A 25,765-nucleotide genomic window follows, 5' to 3' on the forward strand; every position below is an offset into this window, starting at 1 on the left:
CTGGAAGGAAAGACAAGGAGATCGTGTCATTTTCCTGTTTTTCGACTTTAACAAGGTCTTTTTGGTGGGAAGGATTCTTATAACACACTGCACGATTCTGTCAAGTGACACTTTCACACTAGGCACGAATGACTTGTCCCCCTTCCCTTCTTAACACCTGAGAAGAAGAGAACAAGGAAGTGGCTACATGGGCTTTTTAAATATTATCGATATTTTGGGAAAAACGGCAAGAGCAACACTCTTGTGTCTTCCTATGGAGGAGACAGACGGCACCAATGTCGCCGCGTTTAAACAGTGATCTAATTCCCTTGTCAGATACGATTGCTTCCATATCTGATTCGATCCATGTCCGAGTACGTTGTGATGCTCTCAAAACCACCTTGTCAAGCGGATTCCTGAGCACGGAACGATTGGGTTCTCACTGATAAGAATGAGCCAGTGTTCTCGGAAATGATCCCAGGTCCTAACGTGGAACCGTGCTGCGTCACCAAAATTCTCAGATCCACAATCATCCCAGGCGGACTCAGTCAGTACTCAGTCATCATTATCAGATAAGGCTGACAAAGCAGAGCTAACTAAGTTTATTGTAGCCACAGCCCAGTTTAAATCAGAGTGGCTACATGGGCTTGTCGTGTTTCATTATGAAACATTCAATTCAATTCAATATTATTTGTATAATTGAACTTGTCACAAAGCAGCTTTACTAAATCAAAAGAATAATTAAAGTTAGTTTGAAATGTGAATGTGTATGAATCAAAATAAGTATGGCCGAGGATGACGGCGACAGTGGCAAGGAAAAACTCCCCGAGATGGTAATAGGACGAAAACTAAAGAGGAACCAGCCTCAACAGGGAACCCATCCTCATCTGGGTGAAAAGGATAGCAGGGATTGATCTGAGTCATACTGTATCAGACTGGAAGTTCAGTATAACAGGAGACGTGTTTAGGTTAATATGGATTTTTTGTTCGTAATTGGAGGTTCTGGTAGACTGGAGGAATCTTCAGTCCTGAACATATATTTTGGCTGCTTAAAATGTGCTTTGACTTTAAAATATTTGATTTTTATTTCTATTAGTCTGGAGTTCTGAGTTATTATTGTGTCTAGTACCTACTCATAACTGGCATCGGCAAAGGCAGAATGTTATTCATGACTTGGGTAACCAAAATCTCTCGATTTCTCATTCCTGGACAACTGTTTTTGTGTACAAACAAACAGACAAGCATGGTCTCTTAATGCATTTACACATTAGGGACCCTTTTTTTTTTATCATCGTCTGGACTTTGTCTGTCATGTTACCAAAAAATAAAATATGACTAGAACCCCAGATAAGTTTCCAGTATTTCCTGTTTGGGTTCAGCTCTTATTCTATGTGCCATGAAAAAAAGTAGCCTTTAACCTTAACCTAGATCTCAGTGTCAACCAACTCAGCAGCAGCAACTGGGTGTGAATATTAACAGGATGCTGTGAGAGTGTTGATTCTGCAGATAGTTTGCAGATAGTGCGTGTGTGTGCGTGTGTGTGTGTGTCAGCGTGTGGAGGTGTTGATTGGGAGGGAGGGGTTTAGGTAAGCAAACAGTCAATAGAGAGGTCCAGAGGCCACTCATTACCACTCCCTTAACATGACAAAGAAACAATTAGAGAGGAGTGTGAAATGTGCAGTAATTTGCATTGACTGCCCACAAGGGAAAGATCGAAGGGAAACTCCAGCACACACACACACACACACACTGAGCTTTAACCATCGCACTTCTTCTCCTGTCGGGAACCAGTGCGGTCACATTCCTCGCTCATGGTACCAATAAGGTTTATTCCTACAGTGTGTTCCTCTCCACTCCTGGGCGAAGATGTTGCGTCTCTGTGTTATGGATGTTGGTGGTGATGTGTTAGTCTGGAGCTTCTCACCCCCTCTGCCTTTTTCTCTATTTGGACCAGCGCACCACTGATCATTCAACACACATCATTAGAGATTGGATAAACATACACTGATTAGGAGGTGTAGGTGGGTCAGAGTGGAGCGAGGATCACTGAAGCCACTTTCTCCAGCCATATTTCAGATAAGAGCTCCACAGGCCTGAGATGAGGGACAGAACACCTAAGCCGCTGCTCAAATCCTGTTCAGGAGATGAGTGATAAAACTTGTTTGCTAATCAATCACTTCTTGATCAATTTGTTTGGGCAGTGGATGCTCAGAGTTAAGCTTTCACTTTACATAGAGCAAATATCTTTGGCTAAGCTTTAAAGGAGCACAAGTTCTTAAACTATTGTTGTACATTTACATTTAGGCATTTTGGCAGACGCCCTTATCCAGAACGACTTACATTTTTCTCTCATTATACATCTGAGCAGTTGAGGGTTAAGGGCCTTGAATTAGTGGTTAATAACTTCCTGTGGGACATCATATTGAGTGACATCACGTTCAGTGACATCACATCGAGTGATGGTCTTAACTTAAAATCCCCACTATTCTAAAAAATATGTTGCAATGGTATTGATATGCCCACTTTAAATGCACGCGGCCACTGTGCTCACTGTTTTTTTGGTGCGCCCGGGGGGTGATGGCGCAAGGTGCCTGGGCCCGCTCGTCATTGCTTGCAACCTTGCTTTGGAGATGGGAGGAAAAACTGATTTAATTACGTACGGTGATTCTTTTTTTCATTTTTTTTATCTATGTATAGTCAGTAATTAAATAATTTAGCAAGAAATTTGCATACAAATTTACATTTTGGATATACGAGCAATGGACTGAGCCGACTGTGTGGTAGGAGCAAATAATTTACTTAGTCTGTTTAGAATTATGACAAAAAACAAAAATCAAAAAAGTAAATGAAGAAAGAAAAAATCGGGACGGTAATTAAAACTTGATCCTTAAATACAAATTAAAGCAGCATGTGATTATATTGTATCGGGATGTCCCTGGTGATTCCCATCCCCAGTACAGTAAGTCCCCTACATAAGAACATTTGAGTTACTTAGAACTTTTGAAGGTACGAACATATGTTCACGCATGTTCAATTACTGAAGGTAGATTACAAGTCACATTGACCATTGTCGGTGCACATTGTCACTCGTGTGCAGCGTGCATCCCAGGATGTCTGGAAGCTAGTATAAAGGCAGCGGCGATGAAGATGGTACTGTTAAGAAGTGCCAAGTAATAACCATGGAATAAAGTAAAAATAATTGAGATGATGGAGCGAGGTGAAAAGATGGCAGACATGAAAAAGCTTGTTCTTTTAACATGAAACTTTCAAATACTGGCACAGTGAAGAAAAGAACAGTCTAAAGAACACTGTACTGTAATAGACTGTGTATAGCCAATTGTGTTAGTATCCTGGTAACTAGACAATGTTTGTTGTATTTACGAACAAATTTGACTTACGAACGAGCTTTCAAGACAGAACCCGTTCATATGTAGGGGACTTATTGTATTTTTAAACCTATAATGAAAGAAATGTGAAACTTGAGCCTTATTCAGTGAAAAAAAATAAGACAAAGATGGTTAGATGGGATTTCGAAGGATCTATGATTGTTGTGAACATGAAATGGGCTCACCTGCGATGTAGTGACTCTGAGAACTTTAAACTGGCATAGATGAACTCCTTGACCTGAATGTAGATCTGAGGCACTGACTGGGACATGGGCAGCTTCTTTGGAAATGGTTGCTATACAATAAAGCACCAGACATATTTTGTTAAAACTCTGTGTTTTGCATTAATGACATGCCCGTATAAATCTTTACACGTCTGTGGAAGCAGAACAAACCTTTTCGATCTCGGGGTCGTGGAAAGGGAATTTACTGACCACGAGCTTGTACTCTGTTTCGTCTTCTACAGGGATGGGACTGTAGTTGTCCTGCTCGAATATTTCCCTGATAGGAAGAACAAAAAAAAAAAAATATATATATATATATATATATATATAAATATATATAAATAATAATTCTTTCCACAACAAAGCATTAACATGCACAGGACTGAAGTGGAAACGTCGTATTACCTGAACACCAGCGCCCACTTCTTCAGCAGGGTTTCATTGTACTGATCTCTAATCTCGAACAACAAGTCGAAGAGTCTGTTCACTGAGAAGCCATAACTCTGGTCAAAACACAAAACGGAGAAAAAAACAGTCAACGTGTCAAAACCACAAATGCCATGTACTGTTGATATACTGAAACGTGAGTACATATTCAATATCACTGAGTGACCTGTGTAAACTGTAGGGGGATCTCTCAGCGTGAGAGCGTTAGGTGTGAAATACCTGCAGTGTGTCTGCAAATATGACGATCAGGTTCTTCAGCTCTAGGACCAGGTCAGGATCATTGCAGTAAGACTGTGAGGAAAGAAGAGCACTAATTAATGTGTGGACTCTAACGTTATACGACAATGTGTCATATTTCAAACGAGTCATGACTCATATTTGGATTAATATAAAAAAAAAATAAATGGGAAAGGAATTAAACTAAAAATGTATATAAAAAAAGCTAAGGAAGGACCCTGTTAAAATTTCATGCCAGAATGATGAATGGAGTAGTAAATCTTCTCCAGGGACAAACTGGACATAATATCTCTGAGCCACTGGGCATGAGTGAGTGACGTGGGACATGAGTGAGTTGATTCTTCCACTTAAATAAAACAGAACACAATTTGCATCCTGGAATATAATTGATGCCATCAGGGAAGAAAGAAATGCATAGATGTGATAACCCGCTCGTTCAGTACATTCAGGTCATCAGCTGACTTCATATTGTTGCCACATAATGTTGAAGGTCAGGGTTTGATTCCTAGTCAACGCCCAAACCCCAACCATTGGATACAGTGCTAGTCCTGAGCCCGGATAAAATGGAAGGTCATCAGTAAGGCATCCGGCAAAAAACGTGCAGATCAGATGGGTCTGCTGTGGCAACCCCTTGACAGGAGCACCTGAAATACCACCAACGTTGCCAAGCCTAGGGGCAGTGTGGCTCAGATTTCTACTGTTGATTTTAGATGCTGCAACTTCACCCAGGGCTTAAGCGATCGCTTTAATTATTATTATTATTATTTTTTTTACAATGATTTCAGTACTATCCTTCCGGAGTTAAATAATGCATTAAAATTGATCTGAATAAGAGCATCTGCCAAATGCCTAAATTTAAATGTAAATAAGTTCAGTCATTCAAACATCATTTCTTGATTCAGGCCAATAAGTTGATGCTTTATATTTAGCGACTTTTTTTACTTTTTGCCAGGCAGTGTACACTAATTAACTAATATCACAATTCATTTCAAGTTAAGTTTACATGGGAACACAGTGGAGTTCATAAGTATGCATAATTTCCTCTTATACTGTAATATGAAGTGTGAGGTTTACATGCACTCTGCACTTTTCTTTCCCATTCAGGACCTGAGACATAAAAACGCAATATAAAGCATTATTAAACCTGGATTCGGTTCAGTATCACACTCTAAATGCCTAACAGCCAGCCAGTCACTTATTGATCAAATACTCTGGGGTATTAATGAGTCATTAAAACACATTAGCATTAGAATAAGTGCACGGCCGTCTCCCTCCTGTTAGTAAGAGGAGAGCAGCGTTTGACCCAGCCGGGGGATGTGACCAAGTGCCGGATTAGTGAGAGCCTGCACACACAAAGCTTTGGGTCATCCACCACCCATCACACACACACACACACACACACACACACCGTGTATCATAAGGCTTGAACACAAGCATCTATTCCCGAATCAATTACTTTCCTTAATTTACTGGATATAGTTGTAATCCTTTCACTGGTGATGGTTTCTCAGCTTGGTGTCTTTAAGAAAAGGTCTTGTTTTATACACAATCAATACAAGTTAAAATGGCTTGTTAATCTCGAGGAATGCAATAATCTTACTGTCAACTGTGGATCTAAAAAGCACTTGAACTTTAATACCTGAACCTCTTGATACTCTAGAATACCAACTCGCATTTTTCATACCGCTTAACATGTCCCAGGGGACTCGCGCACTACCCAAGACTCGCGGGGTACAACCCAAATGGAGTGTCAATCTATCTCAGGGCACGCAGTCACTCACATCCTCACACTACGGGATATTTGAAAATGCCGATTAGCATTGGGACTGTGCGGGGGAAACCCAAAAGTACATCCAAATGAAGCAAACCCCTCAACCCTGGAGGTGAGAGGCACTCCTGAATACAGACAAGTGAAATCACTTCAGTGGGATTTGACTGATGCTGGTTTATTTTACCCGGGAGAATCTTTCACAGATTTCTAAATCATTAAACCTTCCATGAAGCTTTGGTTTCTTCTGGTTCAACTTCTGTTTTCTGTAAATCTTAGCTTGGGTCATGTGATACTGTCCCCTAGTGGACATGCACACATTACATGTATATTGCAGCATCTACAGTAAGTGTAGTAACTGATGTGCTTACATGTATGCGCATATATATATACATATATATATATATATATATATATATATATATATATATAATTTATAACAATAAATTTATAATAATAAAAATGTATAAATTTAAACCTGGGTTTATCAATGCCATAAAGTGGTACATCCTCAATAAAAGTCTGTCCATCTTTTAAATCATGATCAGAATTGGACCAGAAAAGGAATACACAAATATATTTTATTAAATTAATACATTTACTAATAATCCATTAATCAGAATCCTCTATATAATTGAGAAGAATGTCCACACCACAAAAAAAATAGAATATGCAACCCAGATATAACATTTTGTGGCTTCGCTTTACCAGCATAACCACAGCCACCTTCAGCCTAGGCTCCTCTCTATGTACCGTGCACAAAGAAGAAAAAGTCTCGTGCCTCAGAGTGGCATGGACGGGTGCTCCTTTTTTGATTTATGATCCCTCGCACTAGCGTGGTCCCCTTGTTAAACATTGACAATAGGGAGCAGTGTCCTGCCTCTAGCTGGCTCGGCGAGTGCGTAAATCATGACGCTAAATGAGCGTCGCTCCCGAGCTGTGACACACAGCGTCAGTCCACACCTCAGGCAACACACCTCACCTTGTGCCGTTTACACAGCCCGGTCGGTATGCACGCACAAAACACACACACACACGCAATAAAACTCTGAGACACACTTTCTCTGGGGTGTAAATCACAAACACATTACCAGGATCAAACGCACAGCATGACTATATTATTATTATATACTGTAGAACAAAATCACATAAAACATTTTATTTACTCTGTGCAGAAATACTTTAGGCAGGTCTAGATTTCGGATGGCTATTCGGATAGTCCCCCCACCCTGCATCGTTTTTTTATTTTCAAAACAAGGCATTCGGAATGATAATTGAAACCATTTCCTGGTGAGCCTTTTCAGTGGCCGGCTATTCAATCTGATCTAATGGAGAGGTCAGTTGGGCCTAATGAGGACAGATTGCAACAATAACAGCAGATTAAGTGTGAATATTCTAAACCGCCGGGGCTGACGGTGTGTTTGGAGGACCCAGTCAGTTGTAAATCAGTGAGGGATTATGCAAACGCCCCATGGCTGGAGCTCACAGCCTGAGTCCTGCGGCCCGAACAAAGAGGTCAAGCCGACCCTCTCCCGCTGCTAGCTAACTTTCAATCACAAAAAACACCTCGAATCAGGCAGGCTGCAGAGGCAACAACTGGAAGAGTGAAGTGAGGGGGTTGGAAATAAATCCCTTTCTCCTTGTGCATGAAGTCAAGGTGTACACTATAAGTGTATGTATGTATGTGTATGTATATGTACGAGCAGAATGTTATCTGCTACTCACTGAATGTGTGCGGAGAACGGCGATTATTTTGGACAGGGCCATGTTCCACAGCTCGTCCGTAAACGCACGGGTCACTAAACCTTGCGTGGCGTGCAATATGTGGTCCTCCACAACAAAAAACCTGCAAAGGGAGAAAAAAAATGTAAAGTTTAACAACACTTCTGGGAAGTGTAATAAACATGCAGTAAAGTCATGCATGATAAATCATCCGAGTTAAACCGGAGGGAGAAGCTTACCCGACAATCTGGTTAAAGTACTTTCTGTAGCCCTCGACGGTTTCATGCTGGGAACAAAACAAGACACGGATTTAAAGAAAAGCTTAGTGAAACAAGGGAGCGGTGGCATTCGAAGATACAGAAAGCACTCACCATGTTTGATTGAGGCTGGAGCACCAGACGTGCTTGTTTTTTCCTCTGCTTTCTGTAATAGTTTTCAAATGTCTCTCTGTCACCCTGGGAAAAAATCACAACACATATTAATGTACAAACACTAATAGTGCTGTGAAAAAGTATTTGCCCCTTTCTGATTTGTCACACTTAAAATGATTGATATTACACAAAGATAACCAGAGTAAATACAAATCGCAATATTTAAACAATGATATGGCCCTGTGTGAAAAAGTTAGGTGCCCCTGAACTTAATAACTGGTTGTTTCGCCCTTGGTGGCAACAACTGCAATCAAGTATTTGCAACAAGTCTTACAGATCGCTGTGGAGTTTTTTTTGTTTTTTGCTGTGGAATTTTTTGGTTTTCGAGCATGCGCGGCCTGTTAATCATCTCAAGCACATCATCTTAAATGGATCTCGGTCCGGACTTTGCCAAGGCCACTCCAAAACCATAATTTTAACTAATGGCTGGACATTTTCCTTCAGGATTTTCTGCTACAGCATCATTTATGGTTCCATCAGTTATGGCAGATCATCCAGGTCCCGAAGCTTTAAAGCAGCCCCACATCCATATGACACTACCACCACCATGTTTCACTGTTGGCCTGATGTTCGCACAGTTTTTCCACAAAGGGCCAGGCATGTTTGGACAGCTTTGTTCCCTTATTTACTTGGGTTATTTCTGTGTAATATTAAAATTAGTTTGATGATCTAACCCATTTAAGTGTGATAAATATCGGGGAAAAAACTTTTATACTCTATACTCAGCACTGTATTAGTACAGTATTTCTAGTGTACTTGTCAAGCGATGGGAAATACATAGATAACACAGTAAACCAAGTTTTTACATATTTAAGTGTACTCCTGTGGTTTAATCAAATTAGAAGGCTAGTTGGAAGCAATGAAACAAATTTACACCAGGAACAACCTTAGACCTAAACCTTACTGAAGTGTAAATACATTGCACTTTACCACACTGCGATCTAGAAAACATTTTACAACATTAGCAAAAGACGTCACAGTGTTTGTTATTTTTTGGTGATTCAAACATCCGCTGGTGACAGATTTACCCTGTGTTTTTAGCGAGTGAGGTGGCTGGAAGGGAGCAAAACCTGGAAAGGATCCAACAAATGTTCTAATCATAAACCCTAGAAGTGGGAGTTTCCATGTCTTGGCTGCCAGGTGAATTGCGGGTGTGTCAGGCCTGTGTGAGCGCTACCAAAGGAATACGATGTGTGAATCGTGTCAAATATGTTGTTGTGTAAAATGTGGCTGAGACTGACATGTTTTGACACGATTGTGCATTTACATTGTTGTAGGAAACAGAGAGCTGATAGGGGTTACAGCTGGGGCAATCAAGGACAAGCTGTACTTGAGATACATCAAGACGCAGGTTTGCTTCCTTTTCTAACCTGCAATAATAAATCATGCTGCTGGAAGCAGATCCATTCCTCAGTTCTCAACTTAGCACGCACATGATGACACCGTCCCAGCCTTCTTTTGAACCGAGCTGAAAAGGGCTGAATGATTATCTTGCCTGCATCATGATATTCTGCAATGGACACCCAGACTCCGACAAAGCACTGGGATGCTAAACAAGACTAGGCACAGAGACCTAGACCAAGATTAAGCCCTGAGACCCACATCAAGACCAAGCACTAAGAACCATGCCAGGACTAAGCACACAGCCCAGAAACCAACACTGCAAAAAAAAGCTTGTGGAAAATATCTTCAATTTAGTCTTATAAGTTCTAATTGTAAGAAACAGTAAACAACCAATCAACCAAATACAGAATGTAGATATATATTGGCTGTTCATTTATTTTTTAAGTGTTTAAAATTAAAATTTTCTGCTAAAATTGTAAAAGATTTGACTTTTAACTTGCTGGGATGTTATTTTTTACTCACATCAGCCTCATCACCCAGACCAAGACTAAGCCCTGAGATCCAGACCAAGACTAAGCCCTGAAACCCAGACGAAGACTAAGCCCTGATGTCTACACCAAGACCAAGCTGTAAAAAGTCTACACGAAGACTAAGTCATGATATTTACACCAAAACTAAGCCCTGAGATCCCCACCAAGACTAAGCCCTGATATCTAGAACAAGACTAATCCCGGAGAACCACAACAAGACTATGTCCTGAGATTCACACCAGGACTAAGTCCTAAGAACCAGACCAAGACTAGGTCATGAGATCCACACCAAGACTAAACCGGGAGATTTTCACCAATATTAAGCACTGAGATCCACGCCAAGACCAAGTTCTGAGATCCAAACCAAGACTAAAAACTGGGATAGAGACCATGACTAAGCCCAGAGACACAGACCAAGTAAACACATAGTTCCTCACCAAGACCCAGACTTAGCGTTAAGATCAGGACCTTGACCTATAATGCAGTCCTATAGTGTGGGAAATGGCTATTTTGATTTCATCCAAGCACGAGTGAACACAATAATCTACCTTTCCTATTCCAAAGTCCTTGCATGTTCTTTAAATGAAAAAAAGCCAACGTGTCTGACCTGTACTTCACTTACTGATTATGCCATTTTTATCATAACCTGCTGTGACCTGCTATTCGCTCAGGCCTGTCTCTGTTTGTTAGTTATGTTTTTTTTTTTTTTTTTTTTTACAAAGGCAGGAGGTTATTGCGCGGTCAATCCTGTTAGACGCTGGAGTGTTTCCCTGCATTTTTTCCCCCAGTGTTTAAGGACACAGGATTAGTCCTGAGCGAAATGCGTGATAGTGGTGTGCAACAAAGCACCAACAATCTCACTGATAGTTTGCACTGGATTCACGAGAGAAACAATAGTGATGGCATGCCAATCTAAACTATAAAAATCCCTACGCCATTCATGTTTGGTGAGCTACTGTGCGGAGAGGGAATTCATTGATATCGCACAGTCAACTCAGAGACAGGATGACTGAGCAGTGTGCCCTGCAGGAATGTTCTTCAATAAAGCAAAAGGGGAAAAAAATCCTTCCAAACGTCCTTTCATAACTTCACAGAACATGAACGGTGGTGTCCAGAACACCGGGGCTACTGATAACACTACGTACCAAAACAGTGTAGATGTGAAGACATCGGTAAACAGGGGAAAAGTCCACCAGGTCTTGCACTGTTAACACCTGCAGAGGAAGATACACCAACACACAGACTAACAACAGGATCAGCAGAACACATAAAAAACAGTGTGCATTGGTTTACACCATGGTCTATGCATATCATCCTGCCGTACTTCATCATCTCCCTCCTCTTCATCGACCGTTTCCTCTGGAGTCAGGCCGTTGTGTTGGAGCGATGTTCTACCGTTGAGGCTGTACAGGGGTTTAGTACAGCCGAGGTTCGCCTGCTTCTGCACGGTACTGATGAACGTCCTGTGCTGCTGGGCCTGGATCAGAACATCCATCCGGTTAGAAAAACCCAATGAATAGCAAAAGCAAACAAATTCTGACTTTTCTTGATTACATTCAATGTTAAATGTTTAGAAGTGTGGTTTCACAACGAGTCTCACTCACTCACTCATCATTTATACCACTTTATCCTGTATACAGGGTCACGGGGGTCTGAAGCCTATCTCAGCAAACTTAGGATACACACTGGACAGGGTGGCAATCCATCACAGGGTGCACACACACATTATGGGCAATTTGGGATTACCAGTTAGACCAATCTGCATGTCTATAGACTGTGGGAGGAAACTGGAGAACCTGGATGAAACCCACCAAGCACGGGAAGAACATGCAAACTCCATGCACACAAAAACGGGAATCAAACCCAGACTCTGGCGGTGCAAAGCGACAGTGCTAACCACTACACCACCGTGTGCCTATACGGTTATAGTATAAAATGCATAGTAAAGATCTTTATGGCTGCAAGTAAAAAAATTTTACATAAAAATCAGGTATGAAAACAGAGCAGACTCGTCGTACTACCTGTCTCATGGCCGTTTCACCGATCTTATCCGAGTGCTTTCTGATGCTCTCCAGAAAATCTTTCAGGTCTGACATAGAGATCTCCTTGATCTCCTCGCGGAGTTTAGGCAGCGTCTCGGCCATGATCTGACAGAAACGATACTGGCTCACTCTGGGAATATAGATGTTCTCCAGCTGCTCCATGGTCTTCAGTGCAGCGTAGTATCTGGTATGGAGATTTAAAACATCAATAAAGGCATTATACAAGTGCGAGATATGCAAAGTTTATCTAAAGCATCAACTGAAACAATGTTTTTCAGTATTTCAAAGAAAGTACAGAATATCCACAACAGTAATTTGTTAATTTAAGTAATATACAATTGAAATAATATAGATCTTGTTTGAGATGTGTTGTTTTTGAGGGCAGGTATGAAGTGCTATGTTTTTTGTATATTGCATGTAATGCAATATGTCTAATGAAAAATCGACACGTGAAAAATATGAACGCAAAAACTGTATCAATCTTTATATCCATCTTTATGGCCTATTATTTGAACATATTATCTGTGTGAAGCCGTGTGATGCTACAGCCATCCATGAAGAGAAGCACAAGAGAGCAGAATGTTCCGTGCTCTCAGGGAGAGGTGGGATACTCTCTCCTCTTTATCAATCACAGTGGTACGAAGCAATCATGAGCGCATGGGAGCTTGTGCATAGAGGAGAAATATAATAAAGCATGGGTGTTATGGGCAACAACAAAACGATGTGGTCGGTTGGCTTCAAGAAGAACATTAGTCTTTGTCCTCCTTAGTTGGTATGTGGTAGGGAAGAATTGTCTGATGGAAGGGATGCGACTTGCCATGACAGAAACTAGGGGGAATATCAGCATAAAAAAACACTTAAAGTAATTTCCTTGTATAATTTCTTGTCTATGTGCCCAAAAACATCTACAACAACATCCAATGGGCCTGGAATGATAAGAATGTTTAAAAAAAAAAACTAGATTCCTTATTTGGTAATCTTTAAAAATGAATCTTAGAAATGCCCCACGTACTAGCTGACATTTTATTTCCCCAGTGGCTGTGGATCTGTAATAGTTGTATTCGTTTCCCCTGGACTCATTAGAGCACCTGCAACTTTCCTCACGACCTTAAGTGACCTTTCCTGAAGACCATGTTTTAACCACCAGACAACGTAATCACCAGCGCTAAAAAACTTAAGCTTCTCCTCAAAATATATTCACTTATATTTCCTTCCTTACGATGCTTCTGTGATGACCGTTTCATTCCATATGGCTTTTTCATACATCCTTTAACTAATGTCCGCACCGAATCGAGCTCGGTGCCCTTTCCAGGAAGCATTACTGCGAAAGCGTCCCTGCTTGAATAGAGCAGGTCCCGGCCCAGTCATTAGCAAGCAGGGGCGACCCGGACATTAAGGCAAGTACGCGCTGCGCTAATTGCCTCCATTTGGAGGAGGCCTGCGACGGGCGCTGGTGTGGGTTAGTGCTGTGAAGAAGGGCACATACAAGGTCAATTGTCCTTGAGTTTGAATAGGTTACTCATTTATGATGTGTTATGACCGGCAGGGACAACGCTGATGGACAAAGAAGGGTCATTATTTTGTGGTTCTGCACGACCCCGTAGTGACCCTGTGCCTCTTGCCTGAACGTGGCTTAACATCTTTCAGCTGTTTTTCTTAAACTTAACCAATTTAATAATAAAAAAAACAAAAAAAAATTTTTTGAGCATCAAACGATATTTTAAGAGAAAGACAAACGAGCACGGTTACCTTTTAGATTCGAGCTGCTCCTTTAATTTGCTGTACATTTCCAAAACTGTAAAACAAGGCAGAGCAAAATACCATAAATACATTAATATATATTTACATCAATAATAATTTTAAAAAAAGCAAAAGGGATTTCTATGAAAGACAGAATTTTAAGATATCCGTTATTTCAAAAGAAACAGTATTGCATTGAATGTGACTTGAAAGTGTTACGACTGTCTGGAAACTTGTTGGCTCTTTAATCTCTCTCTTTCATACACAACCAATTAGCTAGAACACATCAAACACTCTAATGTGAGCTCCTTGTTTATGTTCCCCAGAAATCGACCGGACCAGGATAAAATAAATAAATGTAGCTAACATACTGTGATACGGTGAGCGTCAATAAAATACAGTGGAACCTTGGATTGCTTGGATGTCTTCATATACGAGTACTGTAGTACGTATACACTTAGGCATAGTATGTATGGTTCTTTTCTCCCTTGTGCTGCGGGATTATGGGTAATCATCCATCATGCTCATCTCAGTGCATGTGCGTCACTCATATAGTCAACATCCCTGTGCGCGTGTACTGTTTACTAGAACTTTGTGACCGTGTGAGTGTGTGCGTGTAGTGACTGTTCTTACTTTGAGAAAAAAATTTTTCATTACATATTGTTAATTCATTTGCGTGGCAAAATTTATTTTCAGTTTTAGAAAATGTTTTAGTAAATGTTACAGTTCCTCTATAATCCTACAGGTGGTGCATTCTAAACTATTCTTACATCGACAAGCAAAAGTTTGTTTAGAAAACCTGAAAAACAATTATGATACTTACAGAATTGTAACACAAACTGAATCGATGCCTACAGTAGATATTGTGATAATATCGTATCAGGTGGTCCCTGGCGATTCCCATCCCTGGACATAAGGCGGAGTACACCTGGATGGGGTGCCAATCTACCACAGTGACTCATTTACACAATATGGGCAATTATATGGGGACGCCAATTAACCTAATCTGCATGCCGTTGGGAGAAAACCCACCAAGCACGGGGAGAACATGAGGAAACCTGACTGAGGCGGGAATCAAACCTGGACCCTGAAGGTGTAAGGCGACCATGCTAATCACTCAGCCACTGTGCAAGTCTACTAGTGTCAGGAATGACCCCTAGAGGGTGCCTTGCTTGCAGGGACATTGTTTTGTAGGAATTTGCATTTCCCAGAATGCACTTTGGCTCAGGTGATGGGCGAGATTTCCTAAGCAGTTTGTTATAAATAGCCATGTCTTCAGTGTAGGGTTGTCTGTTGTGTATCGTTCTGGTACGTGTATCTATTAAAATGACCTTTAAAATAGACAATGTATCCACTGTAAACTTTTAAAGACCTCAATCTTTGTATTGAAGACGTATTGAAATGTTATAAAGGGGTGTGTGTGAGAAAGAGTTTACCATCACAAGTCTTACCAGGGATACAGAGCTGCAGTTTCTCCACAGTGGTGGCCATATTCCTCTGCTGGACCCTGCAGCGAATCACCTCTTCTGTCTGAGCCGTCACCTTACATAAGGGAAGGTCAAAGAGTACAGAGGCCTGGTGATTAACAAGACAGTTCGCTCGGCGCTACTGTACCAGCGGGAGTGTTCACAAAACAACAGAAGCGCACCGTACCTCTCGCCCGGCGTCTTGAAGTCTCCGATTGGTGTCGGTCACTTGGCCCTTAAAGCAGAAGATGACTTTTGTTAGACAAATAAAGCGCACAATGTGCCGTTGTAGCTGCTCACCCTCATAATCAGATCATGCTTGATGAGGAGTCAGGAACAAAGGGATGCAAATTCTGATTAAAATGTGCAGCGGGAACTTGAACTTTTGGTCGGCGCGGAGCTATTAAGCGCGATAATTGCTTATGACAGCCCTTTCTAACAGATTCTGTGACAAACTTCTCGATTCGACTTGGGATTTTTGAACTCCGTTTGCTCCTCCGGTTCTGTCAAACAATTCAAATCAACGACCCAATTGACCACTGGTCCCGTCTCGATAACCTCAATGAGCTCTATGTGCGAGTCATTGTCTGAGGGGAGAAGCCCATTGCATTTTCTGGTAATTAAACTTTTCATATTTTTTTTTCTCTCTCGGCTGAATGAAAAACGCCGGGGTGGCTGATTAAGAGCGAATGTGGACACGCCGCGGCAGTACAGCGACTACACAGGTGCAGGGACCGCGTGACCGCGGACTTTCCCACATAGCACGTCTCATTAGGTCATCGTCATTAGAAAGGGTATTTCGGGGTTTATTAAAACTCTCATTAATGCTCGGACAAAGACGGGACGGCGACCCCGCTCATGCAGGGTTCGCCCTCTTGTTATCTGAATATGCTTTATACAATTAAAAGCTTTAGTGAGGCGCTCCTGCAGCGTTCGCCGCACGTCTTTCCCGCTCCGAAGTGTAAAGAGAGCTAAAGAGATTTGGCCTACGATTCGCCTTTAGAGAAGCTGTCGGTGCTTTAACTTCTGAACAGTTATAGTGTAAACTACACAACGTGAAAACACACAACAAGTGACACACAATGATCTGTGTGTGTGTGTGTGTTGAGCAAACAAAGGAGACAGTGCATTTAAAAACCTTTACACTCATGACTGTGTTTAACGTCATACAAACAAAAAAACATATTATCAGACTGTTAGTTTTAGAACATGGGCAAAATATCCACATAATAATTCGAAATTTTGCTTGGTCTAAGCAACAAAGTCTCATACATTAACTATTCCATAACAGAGGGAGAATTAGTAAGAATAACAGAGAATTAGTATCATGTTAGTATCATGTTCTCTTTGGCTGTAAAGGCAGCCAAAACAAGTTAACTAGCTGAAAATTATGTATGAGGGGCGTTCAAATCAAACCGGGATTTTTCATTGTGCAGAATAACAGAATACAGCTATGAGAGTAAAAACTCACTTTATTCCTCTATATTATCCCCTGCTACACAAATCCCCGTGTGTGTCACTAGTGTTAGGACACCATCAAGGTTGAAAGTTTTCTCAGTAAGCCGAAGCCATGATCGCATGAACTGCATGCGTCCCATCTGAAACGCTGGCCTCCCGGGAACGCTTTTAAACATGTGAAAATGGCTTGAAGCGAGGTCAGGATACGTGTCCCTGAAACATGCGAGCGGTGTCCGTGAACGACTGTGTGCGCAGTTTCCACAAGGATCAGGCCGGCCATTTATAGGCAGATGAGCCTTGCCTACCCACGACCCTATCACCAGTTTACTGTATATAATTAATGGTTAATGTTATTCTGTTTGTCCTGTGATTATCACTGATCAGTGAAACAGGAAAGAAATAAACCATTTAAAAAACCAAAAAGAGTTTTGCAGTTAGATGACAATAAACAGTGAAAAGTGCTTATACTTCTTATACCTTTATTTTAATATAAAATTAAAGATTTTAAAAGATTTTAAAATTAAAGTGTATTTAAGGGCGACACCCTTAAACTAACCCTTAAACTACCCATTATAGAACATAATATACTGAGTAATTTACTGACTATTATAGAAGATGAAATAATACCTCCTAAATAATCAGTATTAAGAAAGAACAAAAAAAGAACAATTACAAAATTTTGGCCACTTCTTTCAAGCTTAATTCACCTGGAAGCATAAAATCCTCCACTCTTTTTTTTTTGTGAAGTAAACAGATCATCCTATTTCACGCCCGGTTCAGTGAACCGTCAACCACAGCAAACGAATGAAGCTTCAAATGAATCCCATCCTAATCCTGCCCTGAAGCCTCTGACATTCCTGAAGCTGAGAAGGGCTGCGATCATGACTCACCGTACAGAGTGACCAGGACTCTAAATATACCATCATCTGTCCTATTAAGTCAGGTATTAAGCCATGCAGGATAATTCTGTGCTACAGCCTAAAACTTTAGTAAAAACACCTTATTGAAAACTACAACAGAACTGATTTTTTTTTTTATCTGAAACATTGTTTTAAAGCATTATCCAAGCTTTTTTTCTTTCTTTTTTTTTCTTTTTTTGACAGTAAAACCACAATCCTGGAAATGTTTTTTTTTTCACTGGTTGCAGAGAAAACCTGATGTCACAATGAGGCTGAGGATTTCCCTTTTTCTTACTCCATCCCAGAATCCTTGTTTCATCATCCTCATCTTCTAAACCGCTTTTTTTTCTGTATATAGGGTCGTGGGGGGTCTGGAGCCTATCCTAGGAGAGTTGGCGAGGAGGAGAGGAGACGAGGCATGGTACATCATGTCCAGCCAATCCTCCACAGGGCATACACACACACACACACACACACACACACACACACACACACACACTCTCACTATGTGCAAATTGGGAACGCCAGTTAACCTAATCTGCATGTCTTTCGACTGTGGGAGGAAACCGGAGTACCCAGAGGAAAACTCTCTCCATGGGGAGACCCAAGGTGGGAATCGAACCCCTAATCCTAGAGATACGAACTCACAGTACCACCACAAAATCCTAGTTTATATTTTCTAAGGATTTCGTTGTTTTGTTCTTTCGTGAACATACTGCCTGTATCTCAGCTCTCGCACATGATACAGTAATAAACCTGGTACTTAACCAGGAAGATAAAAAAACTTAAATAACACAAAATCTAAGTCGTAATACCTAATTTTATGTTTTTTTAAAAACATTTTTTATAATGCTCTAGGTGGCCCTTTTCCCCCTCAAACTGTTTTCTATTCGTCCCGACTTTAAAACGATTTTGATATTCCTATAAGAAATCAAGATATTCAGCACCTCAGATTAGAATAAATCATAATGTTAACAAACTAACGTCTTTGAAAATGTAGTTTACAAGAAACCTTAAAGAATAAAGTTCTTCATGAAGAAAAAAACTAGTTTCAGTACTTTTAATTTAATTTCTATAAAATTGTATAACCTTTGATCTCGTTTAAAATAAATGTTCAGGTATCTATTAACCACGTTGTTTACAGAAACTTATTAAAGACGACAGGTTTCCATGGTAACTAACATCTAACATCCTACCTATGTTCTTATTAATACCAATTTCCAATACCTTCTATTTATATAATACCAGTAATACTGTACATGTGCCACAGACGACCTGAGGTAACAGTAAATATTCCGCTTACCATCAGCTTCTCTGCGTCCGCTCGGACCTTGAGGAGCTCCGTGATAGCATCGACGAAACCTTGATGGTGGAAGTTGCACATCTTCTCGATCTCGCGGTCATGGTTTCGTATTCTGGCGTCCAGTTTTTCCATAAAGCGCTTGTGTGCGTTGGGCTGGTCATCATACACGGATCTGAAAAGACATCGACGGGAGAGTTATATCTTTATTACCAGCATGCTTTTCCCAGACTTTACACACTTGGATCACACTTTATAGATGTGAAAAAATCTGAATCCAGCAAAATCAGTCTTAGGTGCGTAAACAAACTGATTAAAATATGTTTCTTTTATTGTTGATTTTATTGAAAGAAGAAAAGGGAGGCATTTTTTATTTAGTTTCGAAGCAGTCGGCGCCAAGAGGAATCATAACTGACAGTTATGTTAGGTTTAATGTCTGTTTATTTCGTATTTTATTTGTTATTTTCTGTTTGTTGTGAAAATGAATTCCCTGAAACCGAGCCTGTCCATGTTTTGTGGCTTTTGGTTTATTAATATGAGCTCAATGTCATATAATGTCACGTCCATAACACTTGATCTGACTTTGACTATGATGTTTCCAAAGTCAACGAGTGATCATGTTTAACAATTATAATCTCAATATTGGCCAAAATAAGCAACAATCTTATTGGATTTTGGCCGTAATCAAGCAGCCCTGCGTAATACCACTTATGAGTGTTGAATCAAACCCGGATGTGTTTTTCCGCTGTGGCACGATTTAACAAGATGAACCTGTTCCAGTTCCAAGTAAACTCAAGCAAATGTGGTGTGAAAGAGATTCCAAACCAAACCGGCCGTGCATTTTGGACTGCGTGTGATATTTCTTTCGGAGGTGCGACCTGCTCAACTAACCGACTGTAATGATCTGGAAATGATCTAAATATTGACACCCTAAACTTCTCCATGCGCCAGTTACTTTAGTCATTTCTACACACACTACCGCTCCGAACGATGTATGACGCTTGATTAATTCCTAAGAACTGAATGCATCAGCATTAAGGTTTATCTACAGTCCTCGCGGGATCCGAGACGAGCTGGAAAGGAAAACGAAACAGGTGTTTCACGCTGCGTCGGGAGCTGCCGGAGCGTTTGTGTTCTTCACCTCTCTGGCTATGACTCAGATGCTCCAGATGGCCATGCACGGGGTCGCGCTCGCTGCACGAACCGAGAGCACACACACACACACACACATGCTGGAGGTTATGTAAGATCTGAACTCATCACCTTCTAGTCACTAGTGCTCAAGCTTAAGCACCACTGATCAACTGTGGTTTATTAATATATGCTTCAATAAAAGCAACAGATCTGCATGGTAAACATTAGAATTATTCATAATTATACATCCCTGTGATATGCAACTGAACATCAGCACCCTTGTGATTTCATCTCAGAAAGGAGGACTGGCGAGCTCTTCCCGGACTTTCGATTTGTTTTATTCTTGACAAGTTTCCAAGGGGAAATGGATTGGACAGAACAAGCAGTCAAACTGTAAATCCTGTCAACCTGAATAGACAAACAGATTCGATAAGTGCTACAAGAGCGCCTCCTGGTGGACCTGATCAGTCAAATCATGTTATTTCAACACTGTACCTAAAGAAACAGATTCTAATGTCACTGAGCTACACGCTTGGACTGTAACCTGTGGGTTAAAAACTTTGTCTAATGAATAAATGTAAATGAGCCCAAAAAGACAAATGAGGATATTAATGATTGATTATTGATTCTATTTCTCTCTCTTTCTCTAAAATAAAATCCCATTGCGATTATTTTGACACATTACATTCATTAAATATAACATTTATTAATTTAACATATTTATCTAGGCTCACAGCTCACTCATAATTGGACAATTAATCTAATTAAGAGGATGTTTGGCAATGCTTATTTAAAAGCGTAAAATAAAAATAATAAATTATATATCAAATATTAATCATTTAAAGTGCTTATTATTTATATTTCTTTATGAGTATTAATACTAAAATTGGTGTAAACTTCTAGAAGCATACGACCTGTAAAAATAAAAAAAAATTAGGGATTTTCCCCAAAAAAACTCTGTAGTGTCCGTAACCATTTTGCAAACAACAATTTAGCATTTCAGAATAATAAACTTTTACAGGTTTATGTCTTAAAGCTTTTGGCTTAAAACTTATTCTACTTAAAAAAACAAACAAAAAAAAACACTTTGCATATTGCAAAGTTGACGTCTTTTAAGGAGACTTGGTAATATTCTCAGACTGCTGATGTCGATGTGGCTCATTTTGCACCACCACAACAGTATCAGTAGTGATTTAGATTTTTATGCAATTAATTGGGCTATAATTTAATACAATACAATTTAAAGATGTTTTTATTATTATTTATTTTTTGGGGGGCCTAAACTAGCTTAGACCTGTCTTAATCTAATATAAATAAGCAAAGGAAATAAAATAATTCTACCACAGAGTTTTTCCAGGCTACTGCCCTAAAGAAGCAGGGTGTTGCCCGTGATTGTGGTTAGGTCTATTTTGTTTGTCAAAATCTCATGCAAATAAACCAGAGAATGCTCCAGAGAAGCAGGTTGCAGGCAAGAAGAAGGTCACAAAGGGACGGATACATTCCACGATCTAACCCTAGGTCTTTCAGCGGCAGCGTGAACCGGTTTTACTTGCGGCCAAAACACGATATTGCTGCTGATTTTAAAAAGAAAATGATGTCAGGTAACATATAATACAGAAAATGTGTGCGGCAAAGAAGCTACTTCTGCAGTTTATGCAAAAAAGAAGTATGCTTCTCTAAAATTCCAGTTTGCTAACTTCTGCCGTTTTGGAGAGATGATTTTATATGTGACCCAAAAATGGCCATTTTTCAGTGTCTCACTTCAACAATGATCATTTAAAATGCAAAGTATTTATATTTCTTTATGAGTATAGATACTAAAATTGGTGTAAACCTCTAGAAGCATATGGCCTGTAAAAATTGTTACTTAAATTAAGAAATTCTGTGCAAAATTATGGATCCCCTCCAAAAAAAATCTGTAGTGTCCGTAACCATGTCAAATTTATGTTTATCTTTGCATTTTAGAATAATACACTTTTTCACGTTTATGTCTTATTTATGTGAAATCATGAAGTTTCATCTAAATGACAATTAAGATCATTGAAAGATTCGAATTTAAAAAGGTCTCATAACTGTGTTCTGGTATTCGTCACAATCAAAGGTCCCGGTTTGACTTGAACGGCCCTTGTATAAATGAATAAATTATTCTTTATTGAAAAAAATAATAACATTTTCATATTGCTGTGGTGTAAATAGAATAGAAATTTTTCACAATATGCTATGCCCGGAAAAAAGAAAGCACTTTGGTTGTAGCAGATGGTATTCTATCAGGGAGTGGCACTCCAGCCACGACTACACCTCCATTTCTCACACGTTCAGCTTCACCACGTATAAACACAGCAGAATGAACTTATAGAGTGCTGACTATACACAACCTAAGTGGACATAAACGTCTAATTCAGGTACGGGCCACACTGGCCTGCGCCCGAGCCCGAGCCGGTTTCCACACAGGAAGTGGAGTGTTAGTGGTTCAGGCTGCAGGTGTTTCCTGTGAATCCGCTGCAGCTTTTGTCCTGGAGGCTAATTGGAGACTGAGCGTCTCAGAGAAACACGGCTCTATACATACTCTACTCTAGAGCTATACTAAATCTAGACCCTAATACAAGCTCTCAATCTTGACCAGATGCTCTCTGATATCTATTCCTGCTTGGAGATCTAATCCACCCGACCTCATAAACACATTCAGTAGTGAACAAACGCCTAAGCTACTCTAGTGTTTTGTCATGATCTATATTATTCACCGTTATGTTTGTTCGGCCGTTATATGTGACTATTTACCTGGAATTTAATTGCTATTTAATAAAAAAATGTTATTGCGTAGAATTTAACTTTAAAAATGTTTTTATGCGATGCGTAATAAACAGACAAAACAGACAACAAAATATCCAAAAACCATCCAGATGTGTTGTTCTATTAGTCATTTTACGGCCCCCGCCCAATTATTGTTTTGCAAATATCTTCAATGTACAGACATGAAAACTTTACAGTTTAATTATACTGTATGTATAAAAAATAATAGAAGATATGCCTGCATTTGAGCTCTAAAGTGTTCACATATTGGCAGGCAAGTGTCCTGATTTAGTTTATAGAATTTTAACGAGAGAAAAAATATATAAATTATATATATTTTGAAAATGTATAAAATCATAAAACTCACAGAATCACAATACAAATAAAATCTTTGCCTAGGTATCGTGATGATATCGTATCGGGTGCTCTAATACGATAAACGTAATGTCTGCAACATCATCAGCGCACATGAGAAACAATAATTTAAGAAATATCATGTTATAGCTCATAAGACGACCATGAAAATGAAATAAAGGACACCCAGTTTACAGGAAGCACCGTGAGCAAAACTGTACAAATTTCAAAAGTAGGACATTGCTTTATTTTCAGCCCGGGTGCTCTGATCGGGACGGGTGCTATACGTTTCCTAACCTGTCACCCTAACCAATCCAACTCAACCAGAACACCACAAAGTGCTGTTCTAAACTGATCCAACTTGTCTTTATTTTTTCCATTCACACAATAAACACACACACACACCCTGCATTCCTGCTTACACATCAGAATCAGGATGCAGCGTATTACTCAGTGCTCAGTACAATGCATATTCACACACTGCTCATACCTTGTACATTGCTTGTAAATCCTGCCTGATGTATACCCTTCTACAGTCGAACCTCATCATACGAATGCCTTCCTTACTTTTATGATTCTTTTTCATTCAGCAAAGGCTGCTTAAAAAGAGGCAAACAAAATACTAACATGCGTTCAAAAGCTATGTGATTTTCTGTGCGTTTTTTTTTAATTTTTATTGGTAATATTTTGGGGTGGAAAAGGATTATCTACAATTTTTATGATTTCTTATTATGCCTTTAGAACAAATAAAATTTGTATGTCGAGGTCCCTCTGTATTTTAATTCTATTTTATTTTGATCCTAAATATTTTCAGCCAAAATTTAATATTTTTTTTTACATTACATTTCCTTACATAAATTCTTTTTTATTATTATTAATTGTCCTCTTTAGTGCAATTTATTTCAACACAAAGAAATCTTTTGTTGGTTGTGTTTTGATTCAGATTTGATTATGCTTTTAAAGTTTTTCATTTTTTAGGTTAAATTACATTCATGTTAAACGGTAAAAAAAATTACCTAAAATATAGCACAGCTTTTGCAGAACATACCAACCGTTCACATTTCCCACAAATACTTGTGTTTTGCAAGAGTATCGCCTTTTCTTCTTTAGGTTTTTATGTGCTTTTAGAGCATTACTGACACCTACTGGACTGGAGGGCAAAAGATTGGCAGGTTGCATGACATTTCAGTGTTTATTACGTAATTTTAATAGTCTTATTTAAAATATAGCTGTTTGAGAAAACTCAGATAATAAATATTGAGTCAAATCGATAAACAAAAAAAAAAAAAAACGCAAAGCCACAAATTGAATCAGACAGAGTCAACATTCTCCCTCTGATTTTACAGTCTCTTTCCATTTTCTCAGCTCGCAAGCTTCCTTCCACAAGGGACCTGATGAGGAGGAACAGACGAAGCCTGTGTTGCCAAAGCAACGCTTTCTCTATTTCGTTTCACCTTTCTTTTTCACATGGAGCGTGAATGTCACGGATGTTTTTAGCATACACCAACCGTTCTCCATTAGTCAGTAAATGATTCAACATGCCCAAAGCTTTTTTTTCCCTATAAAACATCCTCTCTAAAACATTTACTCAGAAACACTGCAACAAGAGGTCCTGCTCCTCGCACCCTGAACTCATCTGCTTCCCCTGCAGTGTGTATGTGTGTGTGTATATATGTGTGTGTCCAGACATGGAGAAAGAAAGAGACAGTGAGCATTAGCATCGCCTCAGTCCCAACGTTTCCTACTTCCTGTTATTGCGAAGCGCAAAAAGACATGTCTTCCTGTCTTCATCGCAGGAGAGACGGTAAAGGAAGAAACTCAGCACCTTTTTCCACTTGCGGCCCATTCGCATACAGGAAACAGATGCTCATATGACCTCTTATAAACCCCCCAGAATAGCAGATGATAACTGAGGCTTTAATTAGTTCACCTACAGTATTATTAAAGCTATATGTACGGGATAGAGCACTTTAAGGCGTGCTGTTACAGGAAAACAATCAATCACAGGGTGGTATGATGCTAATCGCTATCATTTACATCCTGCAGATTTCAATTCAGACAATCTACATTTATATAGGCAGAGATCTTTGCAGTATTTTTATAAAGTATCTGTGTAACAGCATGTATAGTTGCTCCAAGCTTTTCTTCACGATCATCAGCTTCGATCCACTCAGGTCTTGAGCTCATTTGATAACATACTGACACCATAACGCTAGTGAAAGAGGGCGGAGCTGTCTAATTCATCTCTTAAGATGAACGACAGATTGTTCGGATGATGTTGGGGTTACAAAACCAAATTACATTAGGAAAAAAAGAACCATGGTTGTTAAAACGTTTTGACGAAGTATAGGACTGGGAACTGATACTTTTATGACACTGACGCGAATTGTTTAGATACCATCAAATATCGAAAAATGTCTCATCGTTCTGTACCAAATTTTGATACATGAAGAGTATATTTCATCAGAATCAGCGAGCCAATCAGTATTCGATTTGTATCACAATTCTAGAAAT

At 39.7% G+C, this 25,765-nt stretch overlaps 1 protein-coding gene across 4 annotated transcripts in view; it reads right to left on the bottom strand.

Annotated features, from left to right (window-relative positions):
* The window catches only part of exoc6 (exocyst complex component 6), a 49,568-nt gene that overhangs the window by 16,445 nt on the left and 7,358 nt on the right, over window positions 1-25,765 (bottom strand). For all 4 annotated transcript variants that reach the window (XM_053511074.1, XM_053511073.1, XM_053511076.1 and 1 more), the window contains exons 2-15: window positions 18,977-19,148; window positions 15,504-15,551; window positions 15,302-15,392; window positions 13,860-13,905; window positions 12,090-12,294; window positions 11,393-11,545; window positions 11,214-11,282; window positions 8,135-8,218; window positions 8,003-8,049; window positions 7,767-7,887; window positions 4,256-4,327; window positions 3,995-4,092; window positions 3,761-3,866; window positions 3,551-3,660 (exon numbers count right to left, since the gene is read on the bottom strand). In XM_053511074.1, the coding sequence (XP_053367049.1) occupies window positions 3,551-3,660; window positions 3,761-3,866; window positions 3,995-4,092; window positions 4,256-4,327; window positions 7,767-7,887; window positions 8,003-8,049; window positions 8,135-8,218; window positions 11,214-11,282; window positions 11,393-11,545; window positions 12,090-12,294; window positions 13,860-13,905; window positions 15,302-15,392; window positions 15,504-15,551; window positions 18,977-19,148 (1,422 nt within the window). The remainder of the gene's footprint in view (window positions 1-3,550; window positions 3,661-3,760; window positions 3,867-3,994; window positions 4,093-4,255; window positions 4,328-7,766; window positions 7,888-8,002; window positions 8,050-8,134; window positions 8,219-11,213; window positions 11,283-11,392; window positions 11,546-12,089; window positions 12,295-13,859; window positions 13,906-15,301; window positions 15,393-15,503; window positions 15,552-18,976; window positions 19,149-25,765) is intronic.

The sequence above is a fragment of the Clarias gariepinus genome, chromosome 14, assembly GCF_024256425.1.
Source record: "Clarias gariepinus isolate MV-2021 ecotype Netherlands chromosome 14, CGAR_prim_01v2, whole genome shotgun sequence".
Classification (NCBI taxonomy): domain Eukaryota; kingdom Metazoa; phylum Chordata; class Actinopteri; order Siluriformes; family Clariidae; genus Clarias; species Clarias gariepinus.